The sequence below is a fragment of the Geotrypetes seraphini genome, chromosome 4 (assembly GCF_902459505.1).
Source record: "Geotrypetes seraphini chromosome 4, aGeoSer1.1, whole genome shotgun sequence".
Classification (NCBI taxonomy): Eukaryota; Metazoa; Chordata; class Amphibia; order Gymnophiona; family Dermophiidae; genus Geotrypetes; species Geotrypetes seraphini.
This window is the reverse complement of record NC_047087.1, coordinates 231,976,566-232,004,101: the sequence shown is the minus strand read 5'-3', so window position 1 is coordinate 232,004,101 and position 27,536 is coordinate 231,976,566. Positions and strand designations below refer to the sequence as shown.

The 27,536-nt window shown below is 43.3% G+C and overlaps 1 protein-coding gene across 4 annotated transcripts in view; it reads left to right on the top strand.

Annotated features, from left to right (window-relative positions):
* The window catches only part of TUBGCP2 (tubulin gamma complex associated protein 2), a 75,947-nt gene that overhangs the window by 4,770 nt on the left and 43,641 nt on the right, over positions 1 to 27,536 (top strand). For 3 of the 4 annotated variants that reach the window (XM_033940803.1, XM_033940807.1, XM_033940806.1), the window contains exons 2-8: positions 1,478 to 1,645; positions 6,257 to 6,385; positions 12,892 to 13,062; positions 19,928 to 20,087; positions 24,439 to 24,474; positions 24,793 to 25,000; positions 27,261 to 27,460. In XM_033940803.1, the coding sequence (XP_033796694.1) occupies positions 1,496 to 1,645; positions 6,257 to 6,385; positions 12,892 to 13,062; positions 19,928 to 20,087; positions 24,439 to 24,474; positions 24,793 to 25,000; positions 27,261 to 27,460 (1,054 nt within the window). In that variant the 5' untranslated portion in view covers positions 1,478 to 1,495. Of the gene's footprint in view, positions 1 to 1,477; positions 1,646 to 6,256; positions 6,386 to 12,891; positions 13,063 to 19,927; positions 20,088 to 24,438; positions 24,475 to 24,792; positions 25,001 to 27,260; positions 27,461 to 27,536 lie in introns of those variants that run through there. The other variant, XM_033940805.1, reaches the window with a different exon arrangement.

Sequence of the window (27,536 nt, the reverse complement as noted above, 5' to 3'; positions counted from 1 at the left end):
TGCGTTGGCAGCTTTTTACATTTTTTCCATTGACATGAATGGATGAAATCTGATTTTCTGTTTGTAGCTCCGCCCACTTGTGCAGGTGGGCCGCGAGACCCCCAGAACATATCATCTGCATACCAAGTTTCGTTCAAATCGGTCAAGCCGTTTTTGCGTGATCGCGGCACATACATACATACACACATACATACCTCCGATTTTATATATATATATAGATTAAATGCTCTGTTTCAGAGCACAGTTCATACTTATGAGGTATGAACTGTTCTCTGAAATAGAGAATTCATCTCTTTTTTCCTCTTACCTTTATAATTACTATTGTAGCCTTTTCATGTGGCTGGCAGGTTATTTCTAATCATCTTGAGCTCGCAGCTTGATCAGAGCCATAGCTGAGATACGGTACCACAGATATTTCATTTGCTACCACACAGTGATCATTTCCCCTTATTTTTATATCTACTTTTTATTTAAGTAACTTAGTTCAGACACTGCAACAGACTTTGATTGGATCTCATGCTTCAAGGTTCAAAACCCATCATGGACCTAAAATCTAGCTACTGTTACTGTGTGGCAACATTCACATTCTTCAGCAAAATCACCCACATCACCACAAGCTGAAATTTGCCCAGCCTCTGAAAGATTGGCTTGTAGACTCTCCCATGGGGCGCTTGGACAAAGGGGTAAAGGTGCAGGCCACTATAGAAAGATTGTTGGATATTCAAACCATAGAATTGATGCCACCCGAAGACTCGGGCTCGGCTAGATAATCCATATATCATGGGGGAGTGTGTCTTATGAAAGGAAAAATACGGTATATATTTGCCATTTGTGATCTGTGTGTGTGACTGAGGTATTCTGTTAGGATGAATTTTCTATATAGCACTCCAATTTCCTGATAGTAATGGGGATATTGTGAGGGGAGACAGGTTTTGTCGGTCCTTTTTCTGTATTTGTGATTTATAAAATGACAGTTGTACAGAATATTGTTTCTTTTTATACTTTAACAAAATGATTTCAATATAAAATCATAACTATTCAAGGCTTGAATGGATGGGATCAGACCAAGTTTGCGGGGGCGGTCGGAGACAAAATTTTTCCTCACATCATTAGTCTGTTGAATTGTGGTATAGCAAATCTGACTAAATAAAACTCCTGAACTAAGAGATCAAGCAGGACCTGGAGAAGATACAGAGGCCAGCAAATTACAGAAAACATGAAGCTGGGTTGCAGGAATCTTGAGGGTAGGAAAATACTCACAAATGGAAAATGCATAATTGACTGAAGTCTTTGAGAAATAGTAAAATGTTTCTCAGCCAATGGCATGATAACGTTTTAATGTTTGTATGTGGGCCTGTAATTTCTGCCAGATTCAACTGCTTCATAACTGACAATAGGGTGATATTTTCCAGTACTCTTGAGCAATAAGATGGCAAATTCTTGCCTGATGCTTACATTTATTCTGCCCTGTTACTAGAAACTCCAAGCTGAAAGTATGAGTGAATTCCGGATTCATCATGATGTTAATGAGCTTATCAGCTTATTGCGAGTCCATGGTGGGGATGGAGCCGAAGTGTACATAGACTTGCTGCAGAAGAATAGGACTCCATATATCACCACCAATGTATCTGCACACAGTGCCAAGGTGAACTCTTGTGCTTTATTTTACAATGCACTTTACATAATATGAATGTTTGGGTTTTTATCAGTGGAAGAGTAATTAGCTTGGGTTTCTCCATTATAAAGGGTATACTGCTGAGGTGGTTATTACAATGTATCAACCTATGGAATTTGAAGGGTAGAGTCCTGCCTGCTTGCTTAGAGAAGCACTGAAAGCAGATTGTGAATGTGGCTCAGCCTAATTTAATAAAAACTGGGTTATTTGTATGGTATTAGGTACTGTGATATAGAGGTTTGTACAGGGATGGAAACAATGGGAAACCCGGGGGAATCTGTAAGGATAGGGAGGAAAAAAGCCTTTATTCCTCGCTATGTAATTGGGTTGGGGATGATTGCGTACTGTTATCCTATTTTGTTAACTGTGATGATACTGTTTTTACTTGGACTTTTCCATCCACTTTGTATTTATTTTTTATATATTTATTTATTCAATTTTCTATACCATTCTCCCAAGGGAGCTCAGAATGGTTTACATTAATCTATGCAGGTACTCAAGCATTTTTCTCTGTCTGTCCCGGTGGGCTCACAATCTACCTAATGTACCTGGGGCAATATGGGGATTAAGTGACTTGCCCAGGGTCACAAGGAGCAGCGTGGGTTTGAACCCACAACCCAGGGTGCTGAGGCTGTAGCTTTAACCACTTCGCCACACACTCTCCTATTTCTGGCTAGTATTTGGTGAACTGTTCTATGTTTCTTGTTGGTTTTCTTATCATCAATAAAAACTGTTTCAATCTAAAAAAGCCTCTATTACTGTGGGGAAAGGAGGGGATTGATTGACTGGAATGGAGACTAAATTATGTTCCCATGCACACCTCTACCTCACGGCCTCGGAACCTCCCTTCCTGCTTGCCTATCTGCCTGATCTGGTATCACCTCTCCTCATCCCCATCCCCATCCAATATGGTTGCTTTCCACCGTCCACCTGCTGTAAAATTAATTTAAAAATAGAGAAATAGAACTACAATATCAATAGTAAAGTAAGTAAAAAGCTAAAAACAATTTAAAATTGTATGTGCCTAATTTTCAGGTTGACCCCTACTAGACCATTTCTGGTCCTTGATTTCTGCAAGCAGGTCTGATGTTTTCAGGACAATCAAATTTTATGCAATTTAAATCTTACTATTCCATCATGTACATGCAAATAGCTCATAAATATTCTGAAAATCCCCAAAAGCAGCCCCATTTTTAGCACTTCAGGATCAGGGTTTGCTCTCTGAGTCAGTACCTCCTGTACAGTTCTTGATGAGACCCTATTTAGAATGCTATATAAAATTCCAGAGACCACACCATCCAAAAGATATAAACAGGATAGAGTTGACCCAGAGGGTAGCTACTGAAATGTTCAGTGGTATTCGCAATAAAGTCTATAGGGACAAACTTAAATCTCAGTATGTATATTTTGGAAGGAAAGAGAAAAGAGATGATGGAGACATTTAAATATCTCTATGGCATAAATGCACAGGTGATTAATGAAAGTGATAAATGCACAGGTGATTAATGAAAATGATAAATGCACAGGAGACAAGCCTCTCAATTGAAAGGAAGCTCTGGAATGAAGGGGTATAGAATGAAGTTGAAAGGGGGCTACACTCAGGAGTAACGTAAGGAAATACATGGAAAGGGTGGTGGATGATTTGAACAGCCTTTCAGTTAAAGTGGTGGAGTTGAACACTCCTGAGTTCAAGAAAGCATGGGATATGCATATTGGATCTCTAAGGAAAAGGAAGGGGTAGTAGATGGTATGGATGACTGGATAAGCCATCTGATATTTATCTGCTGTCATTTTCTCAGCTTCTAAGTAAACTTTAAGCTCATATCTCCTCCTTTCTCTCCATATGATGCTCGTTTTTCCCCTTCTGCCATCTCTACCTACCGTGCTTCTCTTCTGTTTAATATATTTCTCTCCTTCCAGATCTTTATATCTTTCATATGAGGCCTTGGCTTTGGGACTGAAGGTGGTGGCTTCCATTGTTGCATGCGCCTGCCATACTAATTTGCATTGGGCACTGGGTGCAGATAATAAATCATATCCACAATTGCTAATTTCAGGGGTAGATTATGTTGCAGATACTTTATATGATGTTTTCAGGGTCATGAGCAAGGTTTCTGCTTATTTTGTCTCTGCCTTTACAATGCTCTGGATCAGGCAATGGGAGGGAGACTCAGCTTCCCAAACCATTTTGAGCAGGCTGCCTTTTTAGGGGCCAAATGCTATTTGGAAAGGGGCTGAACGATCTCATGACCAGTATGATAGATCGTTACCCTAAGTCTTTGCCAGACAGTAGACCACCCAGGGTTAGTAATCCTGGTTGCTCCAGACTGGCCGCGTCAGCTGTGATATGTGGATCTGGTTTGGCTACAAAGGGACCTATGTCTCAGACTGCTACTTCATCCAAATCTCTCACAGGGGCCAGTTGCCCTGGAGGATCCAGAACATTTTGGGCTTACAGCATGGCTCTTGAGTGCACTGTCTTAGCGCAGAAGGGCTACTCGGAGTGGTCATAGCTACCCTCCTAAGATGTAAGAAACCAGTGATGGTTGCAACCTATGCCAAGGCTTGAAAGATGTTTCTGTGCTGGTGTGCTAAACAGAATGTAGAGCCCTTCACGATTCCAATGTCAGTGATCCTGACTTTTCTTCAGGACTGTCTTGAGAAGGGCCTGGCAGTAGGTTACCTCAACATGCAGGTAGGAGGACTCAAGTGGAGAAAGTTTTTTTGGCCTCTCACCCTAATTCTTAAAGGGGGTGTTGTTACTGCATCCCCCTATGCGACATCTGTTTCCAACGTGGAATCTTAACATTATTTTGCATGCCTTTAGGAAGGCCATGTATAAGTCTCTACAAGAAGCATCATTGATGGATCTTACCTTAAAGATGATTTTCCGAGTAGCTTTTACCTCAGTGAGACAAGTCTCAGAGCTGCAGACTTTGTTGTGAAGAGAGCCTTTCCATAGATTTATGGAGGCTGGCGTCTCACAGTGCACAGCACCTTCTTTTCTACCAAAGGTGATTTCAGCCTTCCACATAAATCAGAAAGTCTGACTTCCGGTGTTCAATATCACGGGTTTGAAGATTAAAGACAAAGTTTTAGTATTGTTGAATGTGAGGAGAAGTCATCCAAGGATATCTTGAGATGACAAATGATTTTTGTCTTTCAGATCATCTCTTTGTTCTAATGAGCTGCCTGGGGAGGCCGGCTTAGATAGATTTGCATGGCCATTTCTTCCGCATACATTGTGTGTGGTAAGAAACCACTGATTGCTTTAAGAGTGCACACTACCAGAAGTGTGGCTTCCTCATAGGCGGAGTGCCTGGCAATTCTGACCAAGGAGATTTTTAGGGTGTCCACTTGGTCATCCCTCCATACATTCATGAAATTGTACAGAATGGATGTGGCAGCACGAATGGATGCTGCTTTTGGGTCCTCAGTGCTAGCAACAGGCTTATCTGCCCCACCCTAGACTTGGGATTACTTTGGGACTATGTCCCACTTGTTCAAGACTCATGCATTTTGCACTAGAAGGGAAGATTAGATTCTGTAGACCCTCCCTGTTCAATTTCATTTAGCTTGGTTCCTGTCTCAGATATGTATGTATTTCCAGATGTTTGGCTTTCTCCTGTTAGGTTTGAAGAGTGATAAGATTCCTCTCTGTTGCAAAGAGGCAAATAAGAGACTTTGAGAGGTATATAAGTATTAGAGCTGGTTGCACTCAGGTTGGTGGCTTGGTTCTTTCCACCTTGTTTAGTTTATGTTCCTATTTGCATTGATTTATTGCATTTTAATGACTCCTTATTTTTCCTCTTACAGTGACAGCCAACTGCTTTGGTACGAACAGAGGAACCACTCAGTGAGGCAGGAGGCAAAGCCAAGAGAGAAAAAAATGTAGATGACTCCTTCTACACAGCTTGCAACTAGAGGTGAATAACCCACTGGTTCAAAACTCATGCCTTTCTACTAGAAAGAAGATTATCAAGGTAAGAACTTAATCTTCCCTACCGCAATGGCCATAAGTTAGGAACCTGGGGGTCACTCCTGCCTCAGTGGCTATTAGACTACCAGGCCTGGTATGTAGGCCCAAAGGTCGGGGACAGAATGGGAGATCAAATAGTGCTGGTGATGCATGAAGAAGGGGTGATGAGCTTCAGGTTACAGCTGACAGCTAGGCGGATGTCAGCCAATTTTCGGTGCCAGTATCTGCATAGCTAACCGAGCAGAGTTAGGATTGCTGTTTATGCAGTCCTGAGTGTCCAGTTAGCTATGTAGGCATCATCACTGAATTTTACCAGCACCTTCATAACTCCTAGTTTGTTTCCATCTCTGCCCCCTGTAATGCCCATCTCCAGCACACTATCAACATGGCTGTGTTAGTGCTGATATTCAGCGGCATAGCAGCTGGCCCACTGAGTGGGACTTAAACTGGCAGGAGCTTCTCCTGCCTGCTTAATTGACTTTGCTTATGGGGCCCATTTGACTTTTTTTTCTTAAAGCAATGTATTGCATTATGCTCTCTTCCAGCTGAAGGCTAAAACATGTTTGTTTGTTTTTTAATTTTATATATCTGATGGCTTGAAGGTTAAAATAGCAGAGTTCTCCCAAACACCAGAAGATTTTTTGAAGAAATATGAAGAGCTGAAATTGAAAAATGCAAGAAACTTGGATCCCATGGTGTACCTGCTATCAAAGCTCACCGAAGATAAAGAGGTAGTTTGCATTGCCAGAAGTTTTAGCAGCTGCATTCCATAGTTCCTTGGTCTTCTCTACCAGTCCTTGAGAGCTTCTGGTAGGTCAGCTTTTCAAGATCCCCCTAAGGGTCATTCCACATCAAATAGACAAGTTTTGAAAATCATCCACACTCAACCTCCTCCAAATTGAATAAAATTTTGTGTGGACATTCACTAGACTAGGGTCTCAAACTAAATCATGCAAAAATGTTCAGTTGGATCTCTGTTGGTTCGAGACTCACAGGTAGCTGAATAGAGGTCACCTTCATAGTGCCGTGCTCCACATAACAAAAACAGCCACTTTGTCCAGCAGATGTAGCCCAACAAAACCTATCAGGGGACACAATAGGGCGCCAAAGATGACTCTGTATAAGTGTATCCTCACATGCAAATGATGCATGTCTTTGAGACCTTAATGCTAAGCAAAGTAAGATCGGGTCTAAGTTTAAACAGGGTGACTTTTTTTGTAGTAAAAAAGATGCTCTTTCAAATGACATGAAAAAGAAAAAAATTAACTACACAAGATATTTGCATCCAAGAAATGGTGAAAATTTGCATAAAAAAGTGACCACATCTTTGTCATTATATCTTTGCTTCCAGTTGACAGCAAAGCCTCCTGGTGCAAATCCGAGATTTATTTAGTTGTTTTGTTTTATTTAATTTTCTATACCGTTCTCCCTAGGGAGCTCAGAAAGGTTTACATGAATGTATTCAGGTACTCGAGCATTTTTCCTTAGCTGTTCTGGCGGGCTCACAATCTATCTAATGTACCTGGGGCAATGGGGGGATTAAAGGGCAGATTCTATAAGAAGCGCCCAAAAGTTAGGCACCTAATTAGGCACTGTTCAGCGCGATTCAAGTAAAATTGGGTGCTGTTTAGTGAATCGCGCTGAGCGGCACCTATTTGGGCACCTATTTTGGAGGCGCCCAATAAATAGGCCAGCTCTAGGCACAACTAAAAGTTAGGCGCCCATGCGAGCGCTTAAGCACGCTTAAGAGCAGCGATTCTGTAAGAAGGCGCCTAACACGTAGCCACGCCCATGCCTAACATGCATAGCGCCTATTTTTTTGAAGGCCACCTAAATTTTTAGAGGTGCTTTAATCGCACTTTCTTGATAGGCAACTATGTTTCAATCAGTGCTGATTAAAAAGCTTAATTGAGCTTGTTCTTCAATTTAGATAGGCGTCTATCTAGTTGGTCACCTCCGAAATAGGTGCCTGGTTGCAGAATTTGGGCCTAAGTGACTTGCCCAGGGTCACAAGAAACAGTATGGGTTTGAACACACAACCTCGGGGTGCTGAGGCTGTAGCTATAACCACTGCACCACCATGGACCATGACTTCTGATCCAGTTATGGCCTAATCAAAGTATATAGGTCAGGAGCAATGAGGAGTCAAAGTAGGCCTTAAATTTCTTATTGTAACATTTTTCACATAGTTTGCTGGCCCATAAACTATTAGGTTCCAAACTTTGCACAGGAACTTAGTATAAAGGGTTGTACTAATCCCCAAAATTTCAGTCCTCTGACAGTTTTTGTTGGGCTGCATCTCCTGGACAAAGTGTCTGTTTGTGTTATGCAAAGCATGGCATTCTAAAGGTGACCTCCATTCAGCTGCCTGTAAGTCTCGAACCAATAGAGATCCAGCCAGAAAAGTTTTGTTTGAGGCCTTAGGGAACATCAACATAAAATTTCAAGAGCATAAGAATTGCCATATTGGGACAGACTGTAGGTCCATCAAGCCCAGAATCTTGTTTCCAACAGTGGCCAACCCAGGTCCCAGGTACTTAGCAAGATCCATTATGCTTTTGTCCTAGGAATAAGCAGTTATTTCCCCAAACCATCTCAATAGTGACCTATGGACTTTTAAGAAATTATTCAAACCTTTTTTTAAACTATGCTAAGCTAAGTGATTTCACCACATTCTGTGGCAATGAATTCCAGTTTAATTCCGTGGTCTCAAACTCAAATCCTTTGCAGAGCCACATTTTGGATTTGTAGGTACTTGGAAGGCCTCAGAAAAAATAGTTAATGTCTTATTAAAGAAATGACAATTTTGCATGAGGTAAAACTCTTTATATATATAAATCTTTCCTTTTGGCTAAGTCTTAATAAAAACATTGTAATTTATAGCTAAAGAGACATATGATCAAGAAACTGTTTTATTTTACTTTTGTGATTATGATAAACATACCGAGGGCCTCAAAATAGTACCTGGAGAGCCACATGTGGCCCCTGGGTCGCAAGTTTGAGACCACTGGTTTAATTGTAAATGGATCCTAATTAATTTGCATGAGAGAGCTTTGTATGCCTAGTACTTCCATGGTATTTAAATCTCTTATATGCATATTCCTTATGGTTATCTTTGATATACCTGGAAGTGAAGACCAAGACACTATATAGAAACATAGAACATGACGGCAGAAAAGGGCCACGGCCCATCTAGTCTGCCCACACTAATGGCCCACCCCCTAACTACCTCCATGAAGAAATCCCACATGCCAATCCCATCTTTTCTTAAAATCTGGCACGCTGCTTGCCTCGATTACCTGTTGCGGAAGATTATTCCAGCGATCAACCACCCTTTCAGTGAAGAAATATTTCTGGTGTCGCCATGAAATTTTCCACCCCTGATTTTCAACGGATGCCCTCTTGTTGCCGTGGGTCCTTTAAGGAAAAAGAGATCCTCTTCCACCTCGATATGGCCTGTGACATATTTGAACGTCTCGATCGTGTCATGCATGATTCAGGTAGTGTTCTAAGAAGTGTACTTGATTAGGCTATGTCATGTATTTGTGCATTTCCCTCCAAAGGAGACAGATCCAAGATATGCAGGACTCATGACTCTTGATATTTTATATTGTGTGCAGTTTGCTTCTCAGAAAATCTAGAACATCTACTTAGAGGGGCATAATAAAAAAAAAAAACGTCTTAAGTCCCCTTTTGGCCTAAGGCCTTAAACATTGAAAGTACAGCAGAGAAAATGTCCATTCTCAAAAAAAATGTCCAAAATGAGGGTTTTTTTTTTGAGAATGGCCTAGCTCTACATTCAGCAGTTTAAACGGCCAGACCACCACTACGTTTAAACTTACAACACATTATCAACCAAAAAATAGCCTAAGTCCCAAACGCCTAAAACCAGACCTTTTAGGTGAAGGAGGGGCCAGTTCTTTGCCTAAAAGCTGGATTCTGTAACCAGTATCTGTCAAAAACAACACCAGTTACAGAATCCACCCCCCCCCCCCCCCCCCCGGAACGATCAAAGCAGGAGAGATGCCCCATCTCCCCTGCCGCGATAGCAATTTCCGAAGTCCCGCAAACCGTGGCAATTTGGGGTGAGGATCGCAGCAGGAGAGATACCCAATCTCTCCTGCTGCGACCCCCCCCCCAAACCAATACGGGCAGGAGGGAGCCCAACCCCTCCTGCACACGATGACCCCCCACCCACCCCTAAAATACAGGCAGGATGGAGCCCAACCTCTCCTGCCCACGACGGCCCCCCACCCCCCTCCTAAAATACTGGCAGGAGGGAGCCCAACCCCTCCTGCCCATGACGACCCCCCACCCACCCCCTAAAATACGGGCAGAAGGGATCCCAGGCCCTCCTGCCCATGACGCACCTCCCCCCATCCCCCATGACCCACAGGAGGGGCAACAGTCAACTGCCTATTCTGGTTGGCCTTAGGCGCCTGGCTCAATCAGGCCCTAAAGCCTGCCATTCGGCAGATGGCGGGGCGGATGGGCTTGGGATCTGTCCGCCCGGCCAACTGATTGTGAGTAAGGGGGTGTGTGTTTGGGGGGTCGCGGGGTGAGAGGGGGCGAGCCGGATCTCGGGGGGGAGTGGCGGTCATATTTTAGGGGAGGGTCATCGTGGGCAGGAGATCCTGGGATCCTTCCTGCCCATATTGGTTTGGGGGGGGGTCATGGCAGGAGAGGGGTGGGCAGGTTGCCGGGGCGATCAGCTCAGCGGCCCCTTTTTGGAACTTATACCTGTTTTGACTTGGTCTAAGTCAAAACGTATAAGATCTGACTAGACAACCTGCTCAACTTTTTGGTTATAATTACTGTACAACTAAGTCTAGGTCAGCCCACCCTCCACCCTTTCCCCTCCTCTAAAAACGCCTCTTTTCGCTTTAGGCGTTTAGAGGCAAGGGAAAGGCCTAAGCTGGTTTTAGATACTTCTAAAACCAGCTATGATTATCAGTACTTGGATGATTTGGCTTTTTGATCGTCCAAGTGCCGATTTAGGCCCCTTTTTGGATGTTTTGTTTTTGTTTGATTATAAGCCTTATAATATTTTCTTTCCTGGTACACTAGTCATCTGGTTAGAAATACGTTCTGCAGATATGGTAAAATACGGTACTACATGTCTGCCCTTTGTGAGGGAAAATAAGGTTTTAGCTAGAGAATGATACGGTGGCGGTTTACCCGCGGCCACTGCATTTCGCCGCGGGTAACCCGCCGAAACGGGGAAAGAAAAATAGCAGTCGCTGCGGGGACTGGAAGTGGTGAATGGAGCGGTGAATGGTCTTGTCCCCGCAGTGAGACATGAAGGATCGCGCGGTCCCCGCAGCCCACACCCACCTGCCCAATCGATCCTAGTGATTAGCCAGCTCTCTCCCTTCTCCTCACCTTAGTTTGTAGGTTTTCTTTTTCGGCGACCCGCACGCTATCAAAGAGCCGCGCACCCGCTGCTGCTCAGTTTCGATCTTCTGCTCTGACGCAACCGGAAACAGGAAGTTGCAGCAGAGCAGAAGATTGAACATTGAGCAGCCGCGCGTGCAGGTCGCCGAAAAAGAAAACCTATAAAGTAAGGTGAGGAGAAGGGAGAGAGCTGGCTAAACAGTAGGATCGATTGGGCAGGCGGGTGGTGGCTACGGGGACCGTGCGATCGCTCATGTTCCCGGCTCAAACTGGAAGGAGGGAGTGAAAGGGAAAAGGATTATGGGCCAAGGGGATGAAGACGGAAGAAAAATCCACAGCAGGAAAGAAAGGGAAGGACAGGCAGGTGAGCCAGATGCTAGAAGCCAGATGCTAGAAGGGGGGGGGAAGAAAGAGGGAAAAAAGCTAGATGGGGGTTGAAAAGAAGAGACACATTAGTATGGAAGAGGAAGATAGGGGAGATCTGGACACAGGAAGGTAACAGAAAGAGGGGAAATTATGTGCATGGGGCATAGGGACAGAGACATAAAGGGGACATGCCATGGGGATGGTATATGGACACAGGGGGGGGGGCAATGGCAGATACATAGGGGAGATATTAGAAATGGGGAAAATAGGAGCACAGAAGCGAGATGGTTTGTGGGGATGGGACAGGGACCGAGCTCGCAGGCTCCAGTGGCTTGCACAAATTACATTGTAACGTGCCATGAAAATAAGAGGGAGGAAGGTAGATAGATAGGCCACGCGAGAGGAGCTAAAGGGTGGTAGAAAGGAACAGATGGTAAAGGAGGGAGGGAAGGGTTGTGGTGGAAAGGAATAGGACAGACATTGAAGGAGGGTGGAGAGGAACAGACCCTGAAGGGAAATGTGGAAGACAGAGTGGGAAGAAGACAGATGCCAGACTATGGGGGAGCGGAGGGAAGAAGATGGGTGCTAGACCAATTGGGGGGGGGGTAAAGGGAGAGGCACAGTAACAGCAAATGGAAGACGCAGAGAGAAGACACACAGTGGATGGAAGGAATTGAATGAGAAGATGTGGAAAGCAGAAACCAGACAACAAAGGTAGAAAAAAAAATTATATTTATTTATTTATTTTTTGCGTTAGGATAAAGTAGTATATTAGTTGTGTTGATAAAAATTTATAAACAAAGCCCTGCCAGCTGAACATCTCTTTCTCTAGTTCAGCAGCAGGAACTTTGATTTATAAGAAAGGAATAAGCTACATATTACAGTACTAAGGCTTATATGGATGCAGCGGGGACGGTGACAGGGCGGTGAATGGGATGGCAGTGGCGGTGACGGGGCAGTGAAAGGGATGGCGGTGACGGGGCGGTGAAGGGAACGGCGGTGACGGGGCGGTGCAGAGGATGGTGGGACGGGGCGGTGATAGGGACAGATTTTTTCCCCGTGTCATTCTCTAGTTTTAGCCTAATTTTTAATTTCTTTCTGGAGCCAGTTAGCACCTTGAATTTCCCTCCACAGATAACACTGCACTTGTCTGCTGGGTCTCACTAAGAAGCATGCAGTTCCCACAGCATCAGGTGCTAAAAGGGAATCAAAAGTGCAGTATCCAGAATTTAATCCAAACATAAGATATAAATGCTGCCTGAACCATAGTGTTAACAAGCTGTACTTTGGGAAAGCAGATCTCTTCTGTGGTGAGTTCAAGCCCCAGATTAATATTTTATGCTGTTGCATGAAACCTTAGCCTACAAAGAGACCATAATTGTTCAGTCATTTGTCGTGGGAAGATAGTTGTAATTGTGTTTTGGTCCTGCATGCTTGGTGGAAGGTCCAGGAATAGAAACTGTTGGTTTACTTGCAGACTCTTCAGTACCTCCAGAAGAATGGCAGAGAGAGAGCAGAGCTTTCAGCTAATGCCATGGCTAGTGTCAACTTCACTATCCCATCAACTGCAACCAAGATATCCATGCAGGAGCTTGAAGAATTGAGAAAGCAACTTGGTAGTGTCGCCAGCAGCCTCAGCATACAGCAGGTACTTTACAGTCTACCCATTAGAATATTAAATGAGAACTCATTGGATTTTGCATGTCCAACAAGAAAGCTGGTATTTGGAGAAGAAAAAACAGTGCTTACTAATTTCTCCAGTAGATGGGCATGAGTTAGCTGTTGTACCCACAATCATTTTTATTAGGAATCTGACTATGCAGTATGTTGACTGCAATGATGGTAGATAAGATCAAACATTTCTTGTAATCCTTTTCACCCCTAGACTGTGTTAAAGCTCACACCTAAGTGTACTGTAGTTGTTCTGGGTACTAACTGAATGATTTTTCAAAAGGGACCGACAGGACAGAAAAACAGCCAGTATAAGAGCTAGTCTTCTGCTGACCACTGATCACTTCCCAATCTCTCTGCCTGCAGCCTGGCATATCTCTCTCCCCTCCCTCCTGACTAGGATCCTTCACTGCCAGGGGTTGCCAGCAGACCACCAGACCAGTCTAAATTCCTGAGTTATGCCCCTTTACCAGTAAGTGGAGACTGAAAACTACTAAGCTGTTAAGAAACCTGTGCAGCCCCTGAATAAATGGGACTTGTATATATAATATCTACGATAACAATATTTTTTCTATGTCATAGAGCTCTCAGATACCTGCGCCATTAAATCATAAACGATTGTTCCAACAGGGCACAATGAATTGAATGGGCACAATGAATTGAATTAAATTCTTCTACAATGGAAGGCATTATAAGATAAGTGCCATTTCCAGTTATATCACTAGCATTATGCACTTTATTTGAGTTTATTGCACAAAGCATTTGCACTTTTCATAAAACATAGAGCTCAATGAAAGATATCTCCAACCTGCATAAGCTGTTGGAACAATTGTTTATGATTTAATGGCGCAGGTATCTGAGAGCTCAATGACAGAAAAAATATTGTTATCGTAGATATTATATATACAAGTCCCATTTGTTCTGTTGATCTATCGATAAGGTGGACTTGTTGCCATTTTGATCATTTTGAGTGTTTTCAGCCCCTGAATAGCCAGTATTTCTCAGTATGCAGCAGGTGGCAGAACTTCCAGTGCAGCCTCCTCTGGCCTGATAGGATATTATTAGTTGGGGCTGGATTTTTTTTTTTTTAATTAATCTTTCATTTGGCTCCACCTTGATATTGTCCGTAATTTCAGCCTTTTCTTATATACCTCCCCTCCCCCTTTTACAAAACCATGAAAATGGTTTTTAGCGCAAGCCGGCACACTGAATGCTTTGCGCTGCTCCCGACCCATTCCTATGAGCGTTGAGAGCAGTGCAGAGCATTCAGCGCACTGCCCTGTGCTAAAAATCGCTTTAGCAGTTTTGTAAAAGGGGGGGGATAGGCCCCTGCCTTTGAAATAAATTGCCTCTTGATATTCAAACTGAGCCCTTTTTAAGAAACTCAAGGTAGAAATCAAAGTTTGGTTATTTCAGCATGCCTAATACCAATCCTAATCTTTCTTTGTTGCCCTTGCTATGAAACTTTCATCCTGACCCTGCCATTTTTATTTTTATTTTTGCTTTTCTTTCTTTTTACTCTCTATTATTATAATTAGAATTTGTTAACCACTTAGCAGCACTATTCACACAACTGGCAATATGTCAAGCACATGTAATAAATTAAATTAATTAATCAATCAATCAAGTAAGTGATGGTTTAACAACAGAAGAATTGGCCAGATCACATGCTGGTGTTAAATTTGGGATTTTATTTTGCCAGCCTAGGGGTGTAATATTTGGGTTTCTGAGGTCACTTTCTCTCTTTTTCCTTGTACCTTGGAAGGAAGTGCTTGTTGTGCCTCTGTACCTTCCTTTCATAGAAAGATATCTTGAAAGCCTGATCTAAAGTGCTCTTCATAAAAAAAGAAAACCATGAATAACTGTATACAGCTATAGTTGCAATTGGGAGAAAGTTTTCTCCTGGCCTGGTTAATTCCAGGTGGCAGTTGAGCAGGGGGTTATGCCGGTCATCTTTGCTCATTGAGCTTAAATGACATCCAGGGGGGTCTAAGTTCCTCATTCCCCAACTTGGGAGACACCTGGTAGTGCTAGGTTGCTCCCCTCCCCTTCCAGCTCCACTCCTGACCTCTGAACTACTTAAGATTTTATGTCCTTCAATGGCATTTTCAGTTTGTAGCCCTACCTTTGGTCTGGAATTGGCCCCATGCACCTTCACCAAGGTGATGATGGTGGTTGCAGCTCACCTCCGCAAAATCAGTATACTGGTGCACCCATACCTGGACGATTGGCTGATCAGAGCGCTATCAAGGCCTGATGATGAGCAGGCAGTGCGACAAGTTGTGGATCTCCTACAGCAGGGGTATCAAACTCAATCACATAAGGGGTCGAAATCTAAAACACAGGCTAAGTCCCTGGCCAAATTTTTTATTAAGATACTTAGGGGTCCTTTTATTAAGGTACACTAACTGATTTAGCGCGCGCTAAATGCGCACCTTAATAAAAGGACCCCTTAGTCTTAGTAGAAGTATAGGGTTACAACCTCTCCAACCCCATGCTCTGTGATGTAAACAAAATAAATTTTAAAAAAACTTTTCCTCTCTTTTAGGACCTAGTTCATGTTTGCTATCTAACACCAGTCAATTGTATGTCTTTTGGATTTTGCTGAGGTTCTTTTTTCTACACTTCATAGTGTATAGTAATTAGTTGAAATATGATAAGTTTAAGTAGTAAAAAGAAATAACAACAAAATATAAAGAAAACATTTCAAAGCAGATGAATGACTTAAAAAAATGGTCCACCTCTCAACCTGACGGAGGCTTACATTCATGTTCCGATTCGGGCCTTCCTTAAGTAATTCCTTCGCTTTGCTTCCTTTTGGTCTGGCTACAGCTCGGCGGACTTTCACCAAGATTATGGTGATGATGGTGGCAGCCTTGTGCAAGGAGGGCATTCTGGTTTATCCCTATCTGGTCAACTGGTTGATTCGAGTGAAGTTTTTTCAGGAGAGCTCCCAGGTCATGGCTCAGGTAGTGGAGTTTCTGCAGTTGCTGGGCTGGGTGGTCAACCTTTCCAAAAGTTGGTTGACTTCATCTCAATGCTTGGAGTATCTCAGAGTTCTCTTCGACACCAGCCTGGGCAAAATCTTCCTTCCCGAGGCCTGGGTGCTGAAATTGCAGTCACAGATTCGCTCACTGATGGATTATCATCCTCAGGCGCAGGATTTTCTGCAGGTACTAGGGTCGATGATGGCCTCTCTGGAAGTGGTCAGGTGGGCTTGGGCTCAAATGTGCCCCCTTCACTGCTCTTTGGCAGTGGTCTCCACAGATTCATGATCTGAACTCTCCGGTCCTTTTTGGGGGTTGGATTGTCACAGCCTGTGCTGATGGCTACACTCTTCCAATCTGGTTCAGAGAGTGAATCTGGATCAGCCCCAATGGACAGTTCTTCTAACGAACACCAGACTTCTCAGTTGGAGAGCCCAATGTCTCGGTCGCTCGGCTCAGGGCAGCTGGTCACCGGTGGAAGCTTCCTGGTCGATCAATATTCTGGAGACCAGAGACATTCGCTTGGTGTTAGTAGCTTTCCAGTCGTTACTGGAGGGCAAGTCGGTTCGGGTTCTCTCGGACAATTGCCACGGCAGTGGCGTATGTCAGTCATCAGTGAGGAACCAAGAGTCATGTGGTAGCGCAGGAAGCAGCTCTTCTCATGGATTGGGCAAAGGCTCACCTTCTGGACATCTCAGCTTCCCATATAGTGGGAGTGGATAATGTCCAGGCAGACTTCTTCAGTCATCATGCACTGGATCGTGGCAAGTGGTGCCTCGAGCTAGAAGCCTTTGAGTTGATTGTTCAGTCATGGGGTCAGCTGGTCATGGACCTCATGGCTACGAGTGTCAACACCAAAGCGTTCAGGTTCTTCAGTAAGTGCAGGGATTACCAGGCCGAGGGACTCGATGCTCTGGTGCAGACTTTGGCCGATAGATGGCCTGCTCTATGTCTTTCCTCTTTGGCCACTGTTGGGCAGAGTTTTTCACATTGCTCAGCACGTAGGCTGTGTAATCTTGGTGGCTCTGGACTGGCCCAAAGCCCATGGTATGCAGATCTGGTGCGTCTTCTTGTGACATATCCTCTTCCTCTGCCCCTCTCATCCAACCTTCTGACTCGGGGTCCATTCCCTTGTTTGATCTGGGTCCCTTTTGTCTTATGGCTTGGCTCTTGAAAGGGAACACCTAAGTAAGAAAGGATATTCTGATAAGGTTTTCAGAGACTTTCCACCTCACAGGCTTATGTGCACATTTGGCGTCTCTTTGAAGAGTGGTGTTCTGTTCGTGATGTAGTTTCCCTTCGAGCGACTTTGCCTCACATCTTGAAGTTTTTGTAAGATGGTCTGGAGCAGATTTTTGCCTGGTCCTCTCCCAGGGTTCAGGTTGCAGCCTTATCATCTTTTCACGGTCTATTGCATGGTTGGCATTTAGCCTCTTCTCCGGATGTGATTCATTTCTTGAGAGCAGAGTAATTGCTACAGCCTCCAGTATTTCGGTTCTAGCCTGGGATCTCAATCTGGTTCTTTCCATGCTCGTCCGTCCTCCGTTTGAGCTTCTCAGCTCCTGCACATTGAAAGACCTTATTCTTAAGGCTGTGTTCCTGATGGCCATTACTTCTGCGAGACGTGTTTCTGAACTGTAGGCTTTTTCGTGTAGGCCTCCCTTCCTGAAGTTCTCTAGGGAGGGGTTGTTCTGCAGCCGGTTCCCTCCCTTCTTCCGAAAATTGTTTCTCCTTTTCATGTCAACCAGTCCATTGCCCTTCCAGTCTTGGGTAATCGGGAGGACTCTTTGGAGCAGAGGCAGTTGCACAAATTAGATGTCCGTAGGGTCCTTCATGCTTATGTTCAGCGTATCCAGGCGTTCCGTCAGTTGAACCGGCTTTGTCCTTCTTACGGGTCCTGCTTCTAAAGCTATGATTGCGTACTGGATCAAGGAGGCTATCGCTTTGGCGTACTTTCTTCAGAAGAAACCAGTTCCAGATTTTCTTAAAGCTCATTGCATTTGGAGTCGGGCAGCTTCTTGGCCTTAGTCTTCTCTCGTGCCTCCAATGGATATCTGTAAAGCTGCAGTTTGGTCTTCTCTCCATTCCTTTGTTCGCTACTACCGTGTGGACATTCAGGTGCTTCGGGACGCAGTGTTCGGTGAGCGTGTTCTTGTGGTGGCTCTTAAGGGATCCCACCCATGATGGGTACTATTTTGGCACGTCCCATCCTTTCTGTGCCGGTCTGGAGGGATAATAAAGAAGGAGAAATTAGGTTCTTAACTGCTAATTTTCTTTTTTAATCCTTCTAGACCAGCACAGATCCAACCCTGTTGTTTTTATCTGGTGTTTTTTGCAAAGAGTACTTTTTTTCTATAGTTTCTTTTTGTCTTGGTTTTTTGGGGAGTACAGTAAGAGCAGCAGCAGCGTTTAGCTCATCTGGCTTAGCTAGCAAACTGTGGGGACACCTTGAAGGCTCTTGTTCTAATCATTATCCAACAGTGTCTCCCTGTCCAATCCGGACAACTGTTTTGTCTTCTCCATTTGAGAATGGAGTTGTTGGGTTTATAGTTCACTGTTCTTAAGTTCTCAGTCTCCACCTACTAGCAAAGGAGTGTAAACCCATCTGTTCTTTGCCAGTCTGGAGGGACTAAAAGAAAGAAAATAAGCAGGTTAGAACCTAATTTCTCCTGCAGTGCACCAGAAAATTCTTAAGAAGAATATCCAGTAATATGTCCATAAGCTAAAGTGTAATTGGGTTATGTGTCAAGACAATGATCCAAAACAAAATCAAGTCTACATCTGAATGTCTGAGGTGTAACAGTTAAAAAGGTTTGGATTGGCCTAGTCACAGTCTTGACTTGAACCCAATAGAGAGGCCATGACAGTACCTGAAATAAACAGGTCAGAGAATGTGGTGAAAGCAGTTAGCTTAGCAGGGTTTTAAAAAGATTTGCATAATTTCCTAAAACAAAAGTCCATAATCTGTTATTAAAGATGGAATTGGGGGAATCCACTGCTTATTCAAGGGATAAGCAGCATAAATTATGTTTTACTTTTTGGGATCTTGCAATACTTATGACCTAGGTTGGCCACTGTTGGAAACAGGATACTGGACTTGATGAACCTTTGATCTGTCCCAGTATGGCAACTCGTATGTTCTTATGAAAACCTGTGAATGGTTCTGAATTAAAACAGTTCTCTAAAAAAAAGTTAAGATTCCTCAAAAACAATGTGAAAGACATATCAAATTATAGGAAGTGTTTGGTTGCAATTATTGCCTCTAAAGGTGGTGCAACCAGTTAAGTTTTTAAGGCATAGTTTCTTGTTTAAATGAGTGATATGGGTGTTGGATAACTTTCCTGCTCTTTTACATAGTCCAATAGCATGGGCCAACGTGGTAAATACTCCGATACCCATAGGTATTGAATGGGCATTGGAGCATTTGTCGTGCGGCACTCACATGGCTTTGTAAAAGAGTCCCTTTGTTTGTTAAATAAATGACATAATAATTTTAAAACTTTGTGTTTGTTCAGATTCCATTTATATTACCTTTTGTTTAAAGATCAAAAAACTATTCAGGGGACATTAGGAGGAGGTATATATTTTTCACATCACTGTAGTGTTAAGTGATTTGGGTCTTTTATTTAGCAGGTTTTATGTTTACAATCATCAGTCTGCAAACCAAGATCTCTTCTACTAAGCCAAGGGAACTTGCCTAGCTAAGCTAATAGAAGGTCCCTATTATTGTGGCCTGATTGCTTGCTTGTTTCCTTGCATGGTATAAATGGTTAGTAGTAGTTGATTATAGATTATCTGTTTCATCATTATTTGAATCTAAATATGTTGTCCAAAAAACGTGTTTCTTTTTAACAGCCTTATGATGTCCTGAGAAAGATTCTAAGAGAAAAACAGAACAAGAAGAATTCTGGGCAGCCAATTCCAGTGTTCCCCACATGGGTATATGACAGGCCTGCCCTCATTGGTGATTTCTTAAGTGGCTTGAATGTGAGCACTGATTCAACTGTACCTATAGGTATGTGTCATTTTGCAGATATCCCTAAATGTTCACTAGTATGGGAATGATCAAACCTAATAGCATTTACTAGTTTGCTGATTATAAAAGAAGGCTACCCTCATATGACCTGTTTGTGGGGGTTTTTCTCCTTACACCTATCCATAATGCAGACAAATATCTTTTTTTATACCTATTCTTTCAGAATCATTTTGTATATTCCATTGAATTCCATACACACATTTAGATTTTCACAGAGATAAAAGAGTAATGAATCAAATTAATCTTGTTTTCCAATGCAAAGTGTATAGAGGTCCTGAACAGTTGGGTAGTCTTCCTCAAACCGCGTGTTCCCTGCAGTTATTTTCTTGGCCCCACCTCCTTCCCTGGTTTTTCCCTTCTGCAAGCATGTTCAGAAGGTATCTGATCTGCTCTGACTTTGTTTTATTTTTGGGTTTTTTTTCCCCAGAGTTTGAGGCTTTTGTTGCTGTAGAGGTTCCCAGTACCTCTAGGGCAGCTCTGACTGCAAGAAGACAAATTCTTCACAAAGAAGTCTGTAGCTGGTAGGCTTCTCTGATTCAGAGTACCTGTCTAGCCAGCTTGTTTTAACAGTGAAAGAAGCTTGGGGACCATTCCCCTTGTAGCAAAGCTCACCTCACATTTTGTTTGGGTCTTGAGCACAGGCTGTAGGGCCTCAAGTCGGTCCTGAGGGCCGGAGTGGGAGCCGGCTATGTTTATTTTGCCTTCTCCCATCAGAGCACGCGGAGCTATAGGGGTTGGAGTATCAGCCCAACTTTTTGTTGGTGGTACAGTTGGCAGCCTAAAGAAGCAAGTTTCTGACTTTACAGCTTGCCTGAGCCTGAAAGTCTTCTCTTCTTCATAGGTATGGTAGGTCCCAGCACAGCAGGAATGTGTGAATTCTGACTAAGATAACTCGTTTACAGTTAAAATTTTATACCCTAATATTTAGTCTCAATCAGTCCTTATTTATAGGTTGCAAACTTTTTCCTCTTTCTTCTTCTCTACTTTCTTATCTTCCCTCTTTGCTATCCTCCTATGTACTTCCCATAAATGTCTCTTTATTTTCTTTAATGATTGTAAACTAAACTAAACCTTAAGTTTGTATACAGTATCATCTCCATAAAGATAGAGCTCGGCACGGTTTACAGGTAATTCAATAAATGAGGGAAGGACATAATAAGAAATTAGAGATTATGAAGAGGATAGCTAGCTTTACATTTTAAATAGATAGCTTTTCGTTTTGGAGAAAAGCCAGGTTTTCAGATGCTTTCAGAATAATTGGAATGAGCCTAGGTTCTGCAGCGGGGCAGGGAGGTTATTCCCAAGCTCAGTGAATTTGAAGAAAAGGGATTTCCCTAATTTACCTGCATACATGCCTTTTAACGAGGGGAAAGATAATTTGAGTATGTGGGCGGATCTGGTAGTGTCAGGTCTCAAAGAATTCCAGGATAGTGGGATTAGGGGAGGAAGAATGCCATGTAGGATCTTGAAAATTAGGCAGGTACATTTAAAGTAGTAGATTGTAATTCATCCCCATCTCCTTTTGTATTGGTAATTAAATTTGTACATATATATTTTATTTGTAATTAATTGTCTTATAATTTGTCCCCTATTTTTAACTTGTAATATGCATTGAAATACTTGATATTGCGTGCACAACAAATTTTAATAAACTTGAAACTTATACTTGAAACTATGGGGAAAATCGGGGAGGGGGGGTGCAAGTATAAATTTGAGGGTTCCTGTGGCCAAATTAGAGGTCTCTCACCTCTAGAAACCTTTCTCTGACTTTTTTTGAGTTTTGATTTAGCTTCCCCTGTCCATTTTTACAGTAGTGCTAAAATCACTATCACGGCAGCCATATTGGATTTCCCAATTTGAATTTAAAAGCCTCTGTCTGCTTTAATATCCCTCAGTTTTTCAAGAAATCATCATAGATGGACTCCTCAGGCTCTGATACCCTAGATTTATGCCAGATTTGTGCTGGATGGCAGGCCTCGTATCACCCTTGTTCTTTGTGCCACACAGCATGTGAGGGGAGGGATGGGGCCACATAAGAACATAAGAATTGCCGCTGCTGGGTCAGATCAGTGGTCCATCGTGCCTAGCATTCTGCTGACGTGGCGGCCCTTGAGTCTCTTGGTCTACAGAGGGCTACTCGGGAGGGGGGGGTGGTCTTAAGTCCTTCACAGAAGCTTTGAAACCTGAATCAGCATCCGCGATGAAGAAGCACTACATAGAAGATGCTGGACCTTAAAGGAGGCAAGTGGAGCATCACAGGGGTCAATTGGGCCTCCTGTGCAGGTCTTTATGCCAGACTTTATTTTCTGTATGATGCTTACTTGAATTATAAGAGTCAATCTGCCGGTTCTGTACCTGCTTCATCGTTGGTGCAGGAGAAAGTGACCTCCCAGAACGCAGAGTCTGCTAGGAAGATGTCAGCCGCAGATCCAGAAGGCCAATTGGAGAAGGACTAGGATACTTGAAGTGCGGACACAAAGTTAACCTTCCATTTTTGGGGATTCCAAAGCTCAGGTGGATGCAGAGGGTCAGCAGGCCATGGTGGTACTGGTCCAGGGAGATGATCCAACCATGTACAGGCTGTTCAAGCCAGCGGGTCCTTTCCAAGCAGCATACAATTCTTATGGATGGGTTGTCCGGAAGGCCCTCTGCAGGGCTCCATGTGAGTCCTTAAAGGAAGTGTCGCTTATGAATCTTACAGTGAAGATGGTATTTTTGGTGGCTCTTGCCTAAGTGAGAAGAGTCTCGGAGCTGCAGACCTTGTCCTGTAGAGAACAGTTCCTCAGATTTACTGAGTTAAGAGTGTCAATATGCACGGTCCCTTCCTTCTTGTCATAGGTCGTTTCGTCCAACAGGGTCCAAGAAGAAGATAGGATTTTGCAGGTGCTAGATGTCTGGAGAATCCTCGGGTATCTTGACATGACCCAATGAATTTCATCTGACCAATCAAGTTTGTATTGACAAATCTGAGCTGGCGGGGAAGGCTGGCTTCTAAAGCTTCCATCTCAAGTTTGATTCTTATGGCTATATCTGCAGCATACTGTACATTGGGAATGGAAAGCATCACCAATTTTGTTGAAGGGCATGTTCCATTAGGGGTATGGCGACTTCCTGGGCACCCAAGAGATTTGTAGGGTGGCGACGTGGTCCGCCCTAAACTTTTACGAAGTTAGATAGGGTGGATGTAGCAGCTTGCCTGGATACAGTTTTTAGGTCTTTAGTGCTGGCAGCAGGCTCATCTATCCCATCCTGGACTCTAGGGACTATTTTGGTACATCCCAGCTGCTCAGGACCTCTATACCTGTTGCACTGGAAAGAAAGATTAGGTTCTTACCTCAATAATATTCTTTCCTATAGAAGGGTATGTAGGGGTCCTGAAACCCACCTGTCAGTTGTTACTTTACCTGCTTGAGTTGCCAAGAAATGTACTTCAGTATAATAGACTGTCTGCCTCAGTCAGGTAATTCTTAATACTTTTGCATCCCCCTACAAGCAGAGTTGCAAAGTGAGAAGGCTTCTTCAAGAGCCTAGAAAAAATTGTTAAGAACTCCTTGTTAATGCAGGTTGCACTCAGGTAGGTGGCTGCTTTATTCCACCTTTTGGGGGTTTTTTTCCATTCAAATGTTTAATTCATGTGTTTTATGCATGGTATTACAGAACAGAACAGTTGTTCACTAGGGAGTTCCTTCTTTGTATTTTGATTAGTAATATTCAATTGCTTTGGTACAAACTGAGGAGCTATAGCACAGCTTTCTGGGGAAGGAGGCACAGTTGAGAAAATAATTGTTGCCTTCTTCAGGGAACTTGTGGTTCGAGAATGACTACCCAACTGTTCAGGACCCTTACACCCGCCTACAGGAAAGAATATTATTGAGGTAAGAATCTAATCTACTTACCTTTTTTTTTTTTTGCTTGGCAGTTTCTATTCTGATAAACCCATCTGCCCTACAACAACCTGACAATACATACAGTTCTGGAAATTGGCTGAAACTAGAACACTTTATACAGTCAAAATTGGGGTTGAAGCCAGTTAGAGGGTAGAAAACAGCCCTCATGAGTTGTAGGGTTGACAGACATCATCAGCCAACATACTGAACCAATTGTCAGCGTTCTCAATCTATCTCCTAGGCATAGATTTAAAATACAATTTTCAGTAGCATATTTCGTAAGCAGTCTCAATACATCTGCAATGAGTAAAAAGTAATGTTGTTTATATTTTGTTATATAATATAAATGCACTAGGAAGAGCTAATTGGTGTTACGCAGGGCCTTCCTCTTGTCTGACATTAGCTCCTGAAAAAGTCGTCCTGAATAGTGTATTGTGTTGCAGTGATCTCTCCAGGAGCACCAGTTTGGTATATAAATGGTAAGAAACTTTCAGTCATCCTTTATTTTCTTTTGTCCCCTGTGGACTGCAGAAAGTACATTAAGAATACCAAACGCTAAGGTCACAGTAGGCCAAGACCTCTGACAGGCAAAATATTTTTTTTTTTTAAGTTCAAGAAATTTTATTGAGTTTGGTATATTAAGTACAATAAATGTTAACTTGGGTATCTCAAAGCACATAGCCCCACCATCTAACACACTTTTGTTTTCTTCCACCCTTGTGAAACTAATGAATGTATATAGCAAATGAAATGTGTTGTCAGTATTGATAATTTGTCTGTTTTTAATACCTTACTAGGCAGTTTACCGCTACCTTCCCAAGAAAATGCAATTGTGGAGGACCTGCTGTATCTCTTGATAGGTGTGGATGGCAGATACATCACAGCACAGCCTCTTATGGGCAAGCAGAATCGTAGTTTCTTGGTGGACCCTAACCTGGATATGTCAATTAAAGAACTTGTAAGCAGGATACTGCCTGTAGCAGCGAGCTATTCCATTGTAACCAGGTATCCTACCTTATCTTTGGTACATACATGGCAAGCATCTCTTCTGTTGTAAACACATGCACTGCTACAAGCTCTGTACATTCAGGCTCAAACTTAAAAATCTGGGCTATTTGCAGCTGTGCTGGTTTGTATATTCATTTCTCTGCCTTATTTAGCTTCACTTACTTTCAAAACTTTGCCTACTACCTGCTTCTGCTCCTGCTCCCATGAGCCCTCAAAGATTACAACTGTTGTGACAAAAGAAAGGCTGCTAGACATAACAGTCTGTATTTTCCAGAAATACATTTCAGTTTTCAAGTGACCATAAGTAAGCAGAAAGTTGATACTGAAATTCATGATACGTTCCTTCCTGCCCTCTTCTGTTGAAGGGAAATTCTGTTACACAAAGCATGCGAGTCCTGCCTGTTTGAACCTTTTTGAGCTCTGTGTCTGTTCCCCCCTTGAAGCTAGTTTGCATCCTGATTTATCAAGTGCTGGAGCACAGACTGTTTGGCTCCAGTTTTAGGTCCAGCAGGACTTAGCAGGTGCTGTCTGCATAAATCCCTCTCCCCACTCGCGCACGGATCTGTGGGGGTTGAGGACTCGGTCGGATATTGGATATAACTGGCAGCCCCAAGATTTCAGCTTATGGACCTAGATGGCTAAGTGAGGCAGTGTCCTCTCCAATTCCCAGCTTCTGTGTCAGCTGCAGCAGGCTTTCCCACATACATAGACAATGAGTACTGCCTATACAAGTCTGTGGAAAAATCGGTGGGGGGGTCTGAATTTGATGGTTTAAAGCAGGGGTGTCCAACCTTTTGGCTTCCCTGGGCCGCATTGGCTGAAAAAAATGTTTCTGGGGCTGCACAAACGCTGCAGCAAGACAGAGGAGGGAGCCAGCAAGACGGTAAACACCCAAGGGCAGCAGAGTAAAACACTGCATCACCCTTGACCAGGGCCACACAAAATACTTCACTGGGACGCATGCAGCCCTCGGGCCGCAGGTTGGACACCCCTGGTTTAAAGGTTTTCTGGGGCTGTATTTAGGGTCCCCTACTTCCAAAATCACTTTCCCAGAATTTTCTGACCCTTGGGTGGGTTTCTCCAGGCTGTTTTTACCGTGACAACGATTTAGCAATGGACATCTTTGATTTTTCCAATTTGGATAAAAAGCTTCCATTTGCCTCAAACCTGCCCCCCTCCCCCCCAGTCCACGCTTCTCCGCCTACACACACACTCCCAGTTTGACTGTAAAACACAAGGGATGAACTCCTCTAGTGGAGATACTCCTATACTTGCCAAATTTGCAATGAATGTCTGACTGAACAGTGGCTGTGCGCCACAGGGCAAGGGAAGGAGGAGCTGTGGGCTTAGCCTCATCTGGCACCAGTAAGGCTGGGGGATCACAAAAGGCCCCTTCTTTGGGAAAAAGAAGCCCCTGGAGCCTTGGGAAAGAAAGAAGGTGAAGCGCAGGTGCATGGACACTTCAGAGCCCACACAAAGGCAGATTGAGTCCTGGATTTACCCCAGACTGTATGAGTTTGTTCTGGAAAGCCTATTTAAACTGTCAGGGGTTTCCTTCCTTGGCCGAGGGGACACTGGAGGCTGCACAAGGCGATGTGATCTCTCCCAGTGTGCTTTTGTCAGCAGAGGTGGTTGAACAAGAGCCAGAAAACCAGTCTGATAATGACAGCGGAGACTGAAAGTCAGATTCCATTATGTTACTGTCTTGAGTGAGTCTTCGTTCCTAGGAGATTCTGAGTCCTAGGCAGAGACTGGATCCCAGGAGCTGATAGTTTCCCTTGAGCATGGGGAAACCCGACAGTTGCTAGAGCTTATTCCAGAGCCACTGAGGGAACTCAATCTGGAACTGCCTCAGGTAGTGGCAGCACAGTGCTCGATTATGCAGGAGTTGTTCACAAGCAGTGTTGCATAGTCGTGTCCAACATTTATGTGCGTAACTTGCAGAATATCGTTATGTAAATGGTGCACTTTGATATGTAACTTACACCCATTTATAGCTTCTGTTGACACGGAGTAATTGGGCATGCATAAATATAGACACGTAGATGCTATAATAGAATTTATTGCTCAGCACGCTGCATCTAAGCACCAGATTTGACACCCAGCTATAGAATTGCTCCTTTAGTATTTCCTGTTCTTTATAAAAGGTCTGTGAGAAGGTAGTGGCTTAGAAGTCACTTTCTTATTAGCTTACAAAGAAGAGTAAAAACTACCACACAATCTTCCTACAATAACATTTTTTCCCCTTTATTTTTAGGTTTATTGAAGAAAAATCTTCATTTGAGTATGGGCAAGTGAATCATGCATTAGCTGCAGCAATGAGAACTCTCATCAAAGAATATATGATTCTCATCACCCAGTTGGAGCATCTTCAGAGACAAGGACTTCTCTCATTGCAGAAATTGTGGTTTTATATCCAGCCAACCATGAGAACCATGGAGATTTTAGCATTGCTCAGTGAGTCCAGCTGGCCTCTGCCCAAATTCACTAACCTTGTCCATTTATTTTTTGCCTGCTAATGAGCAAGTTTTTT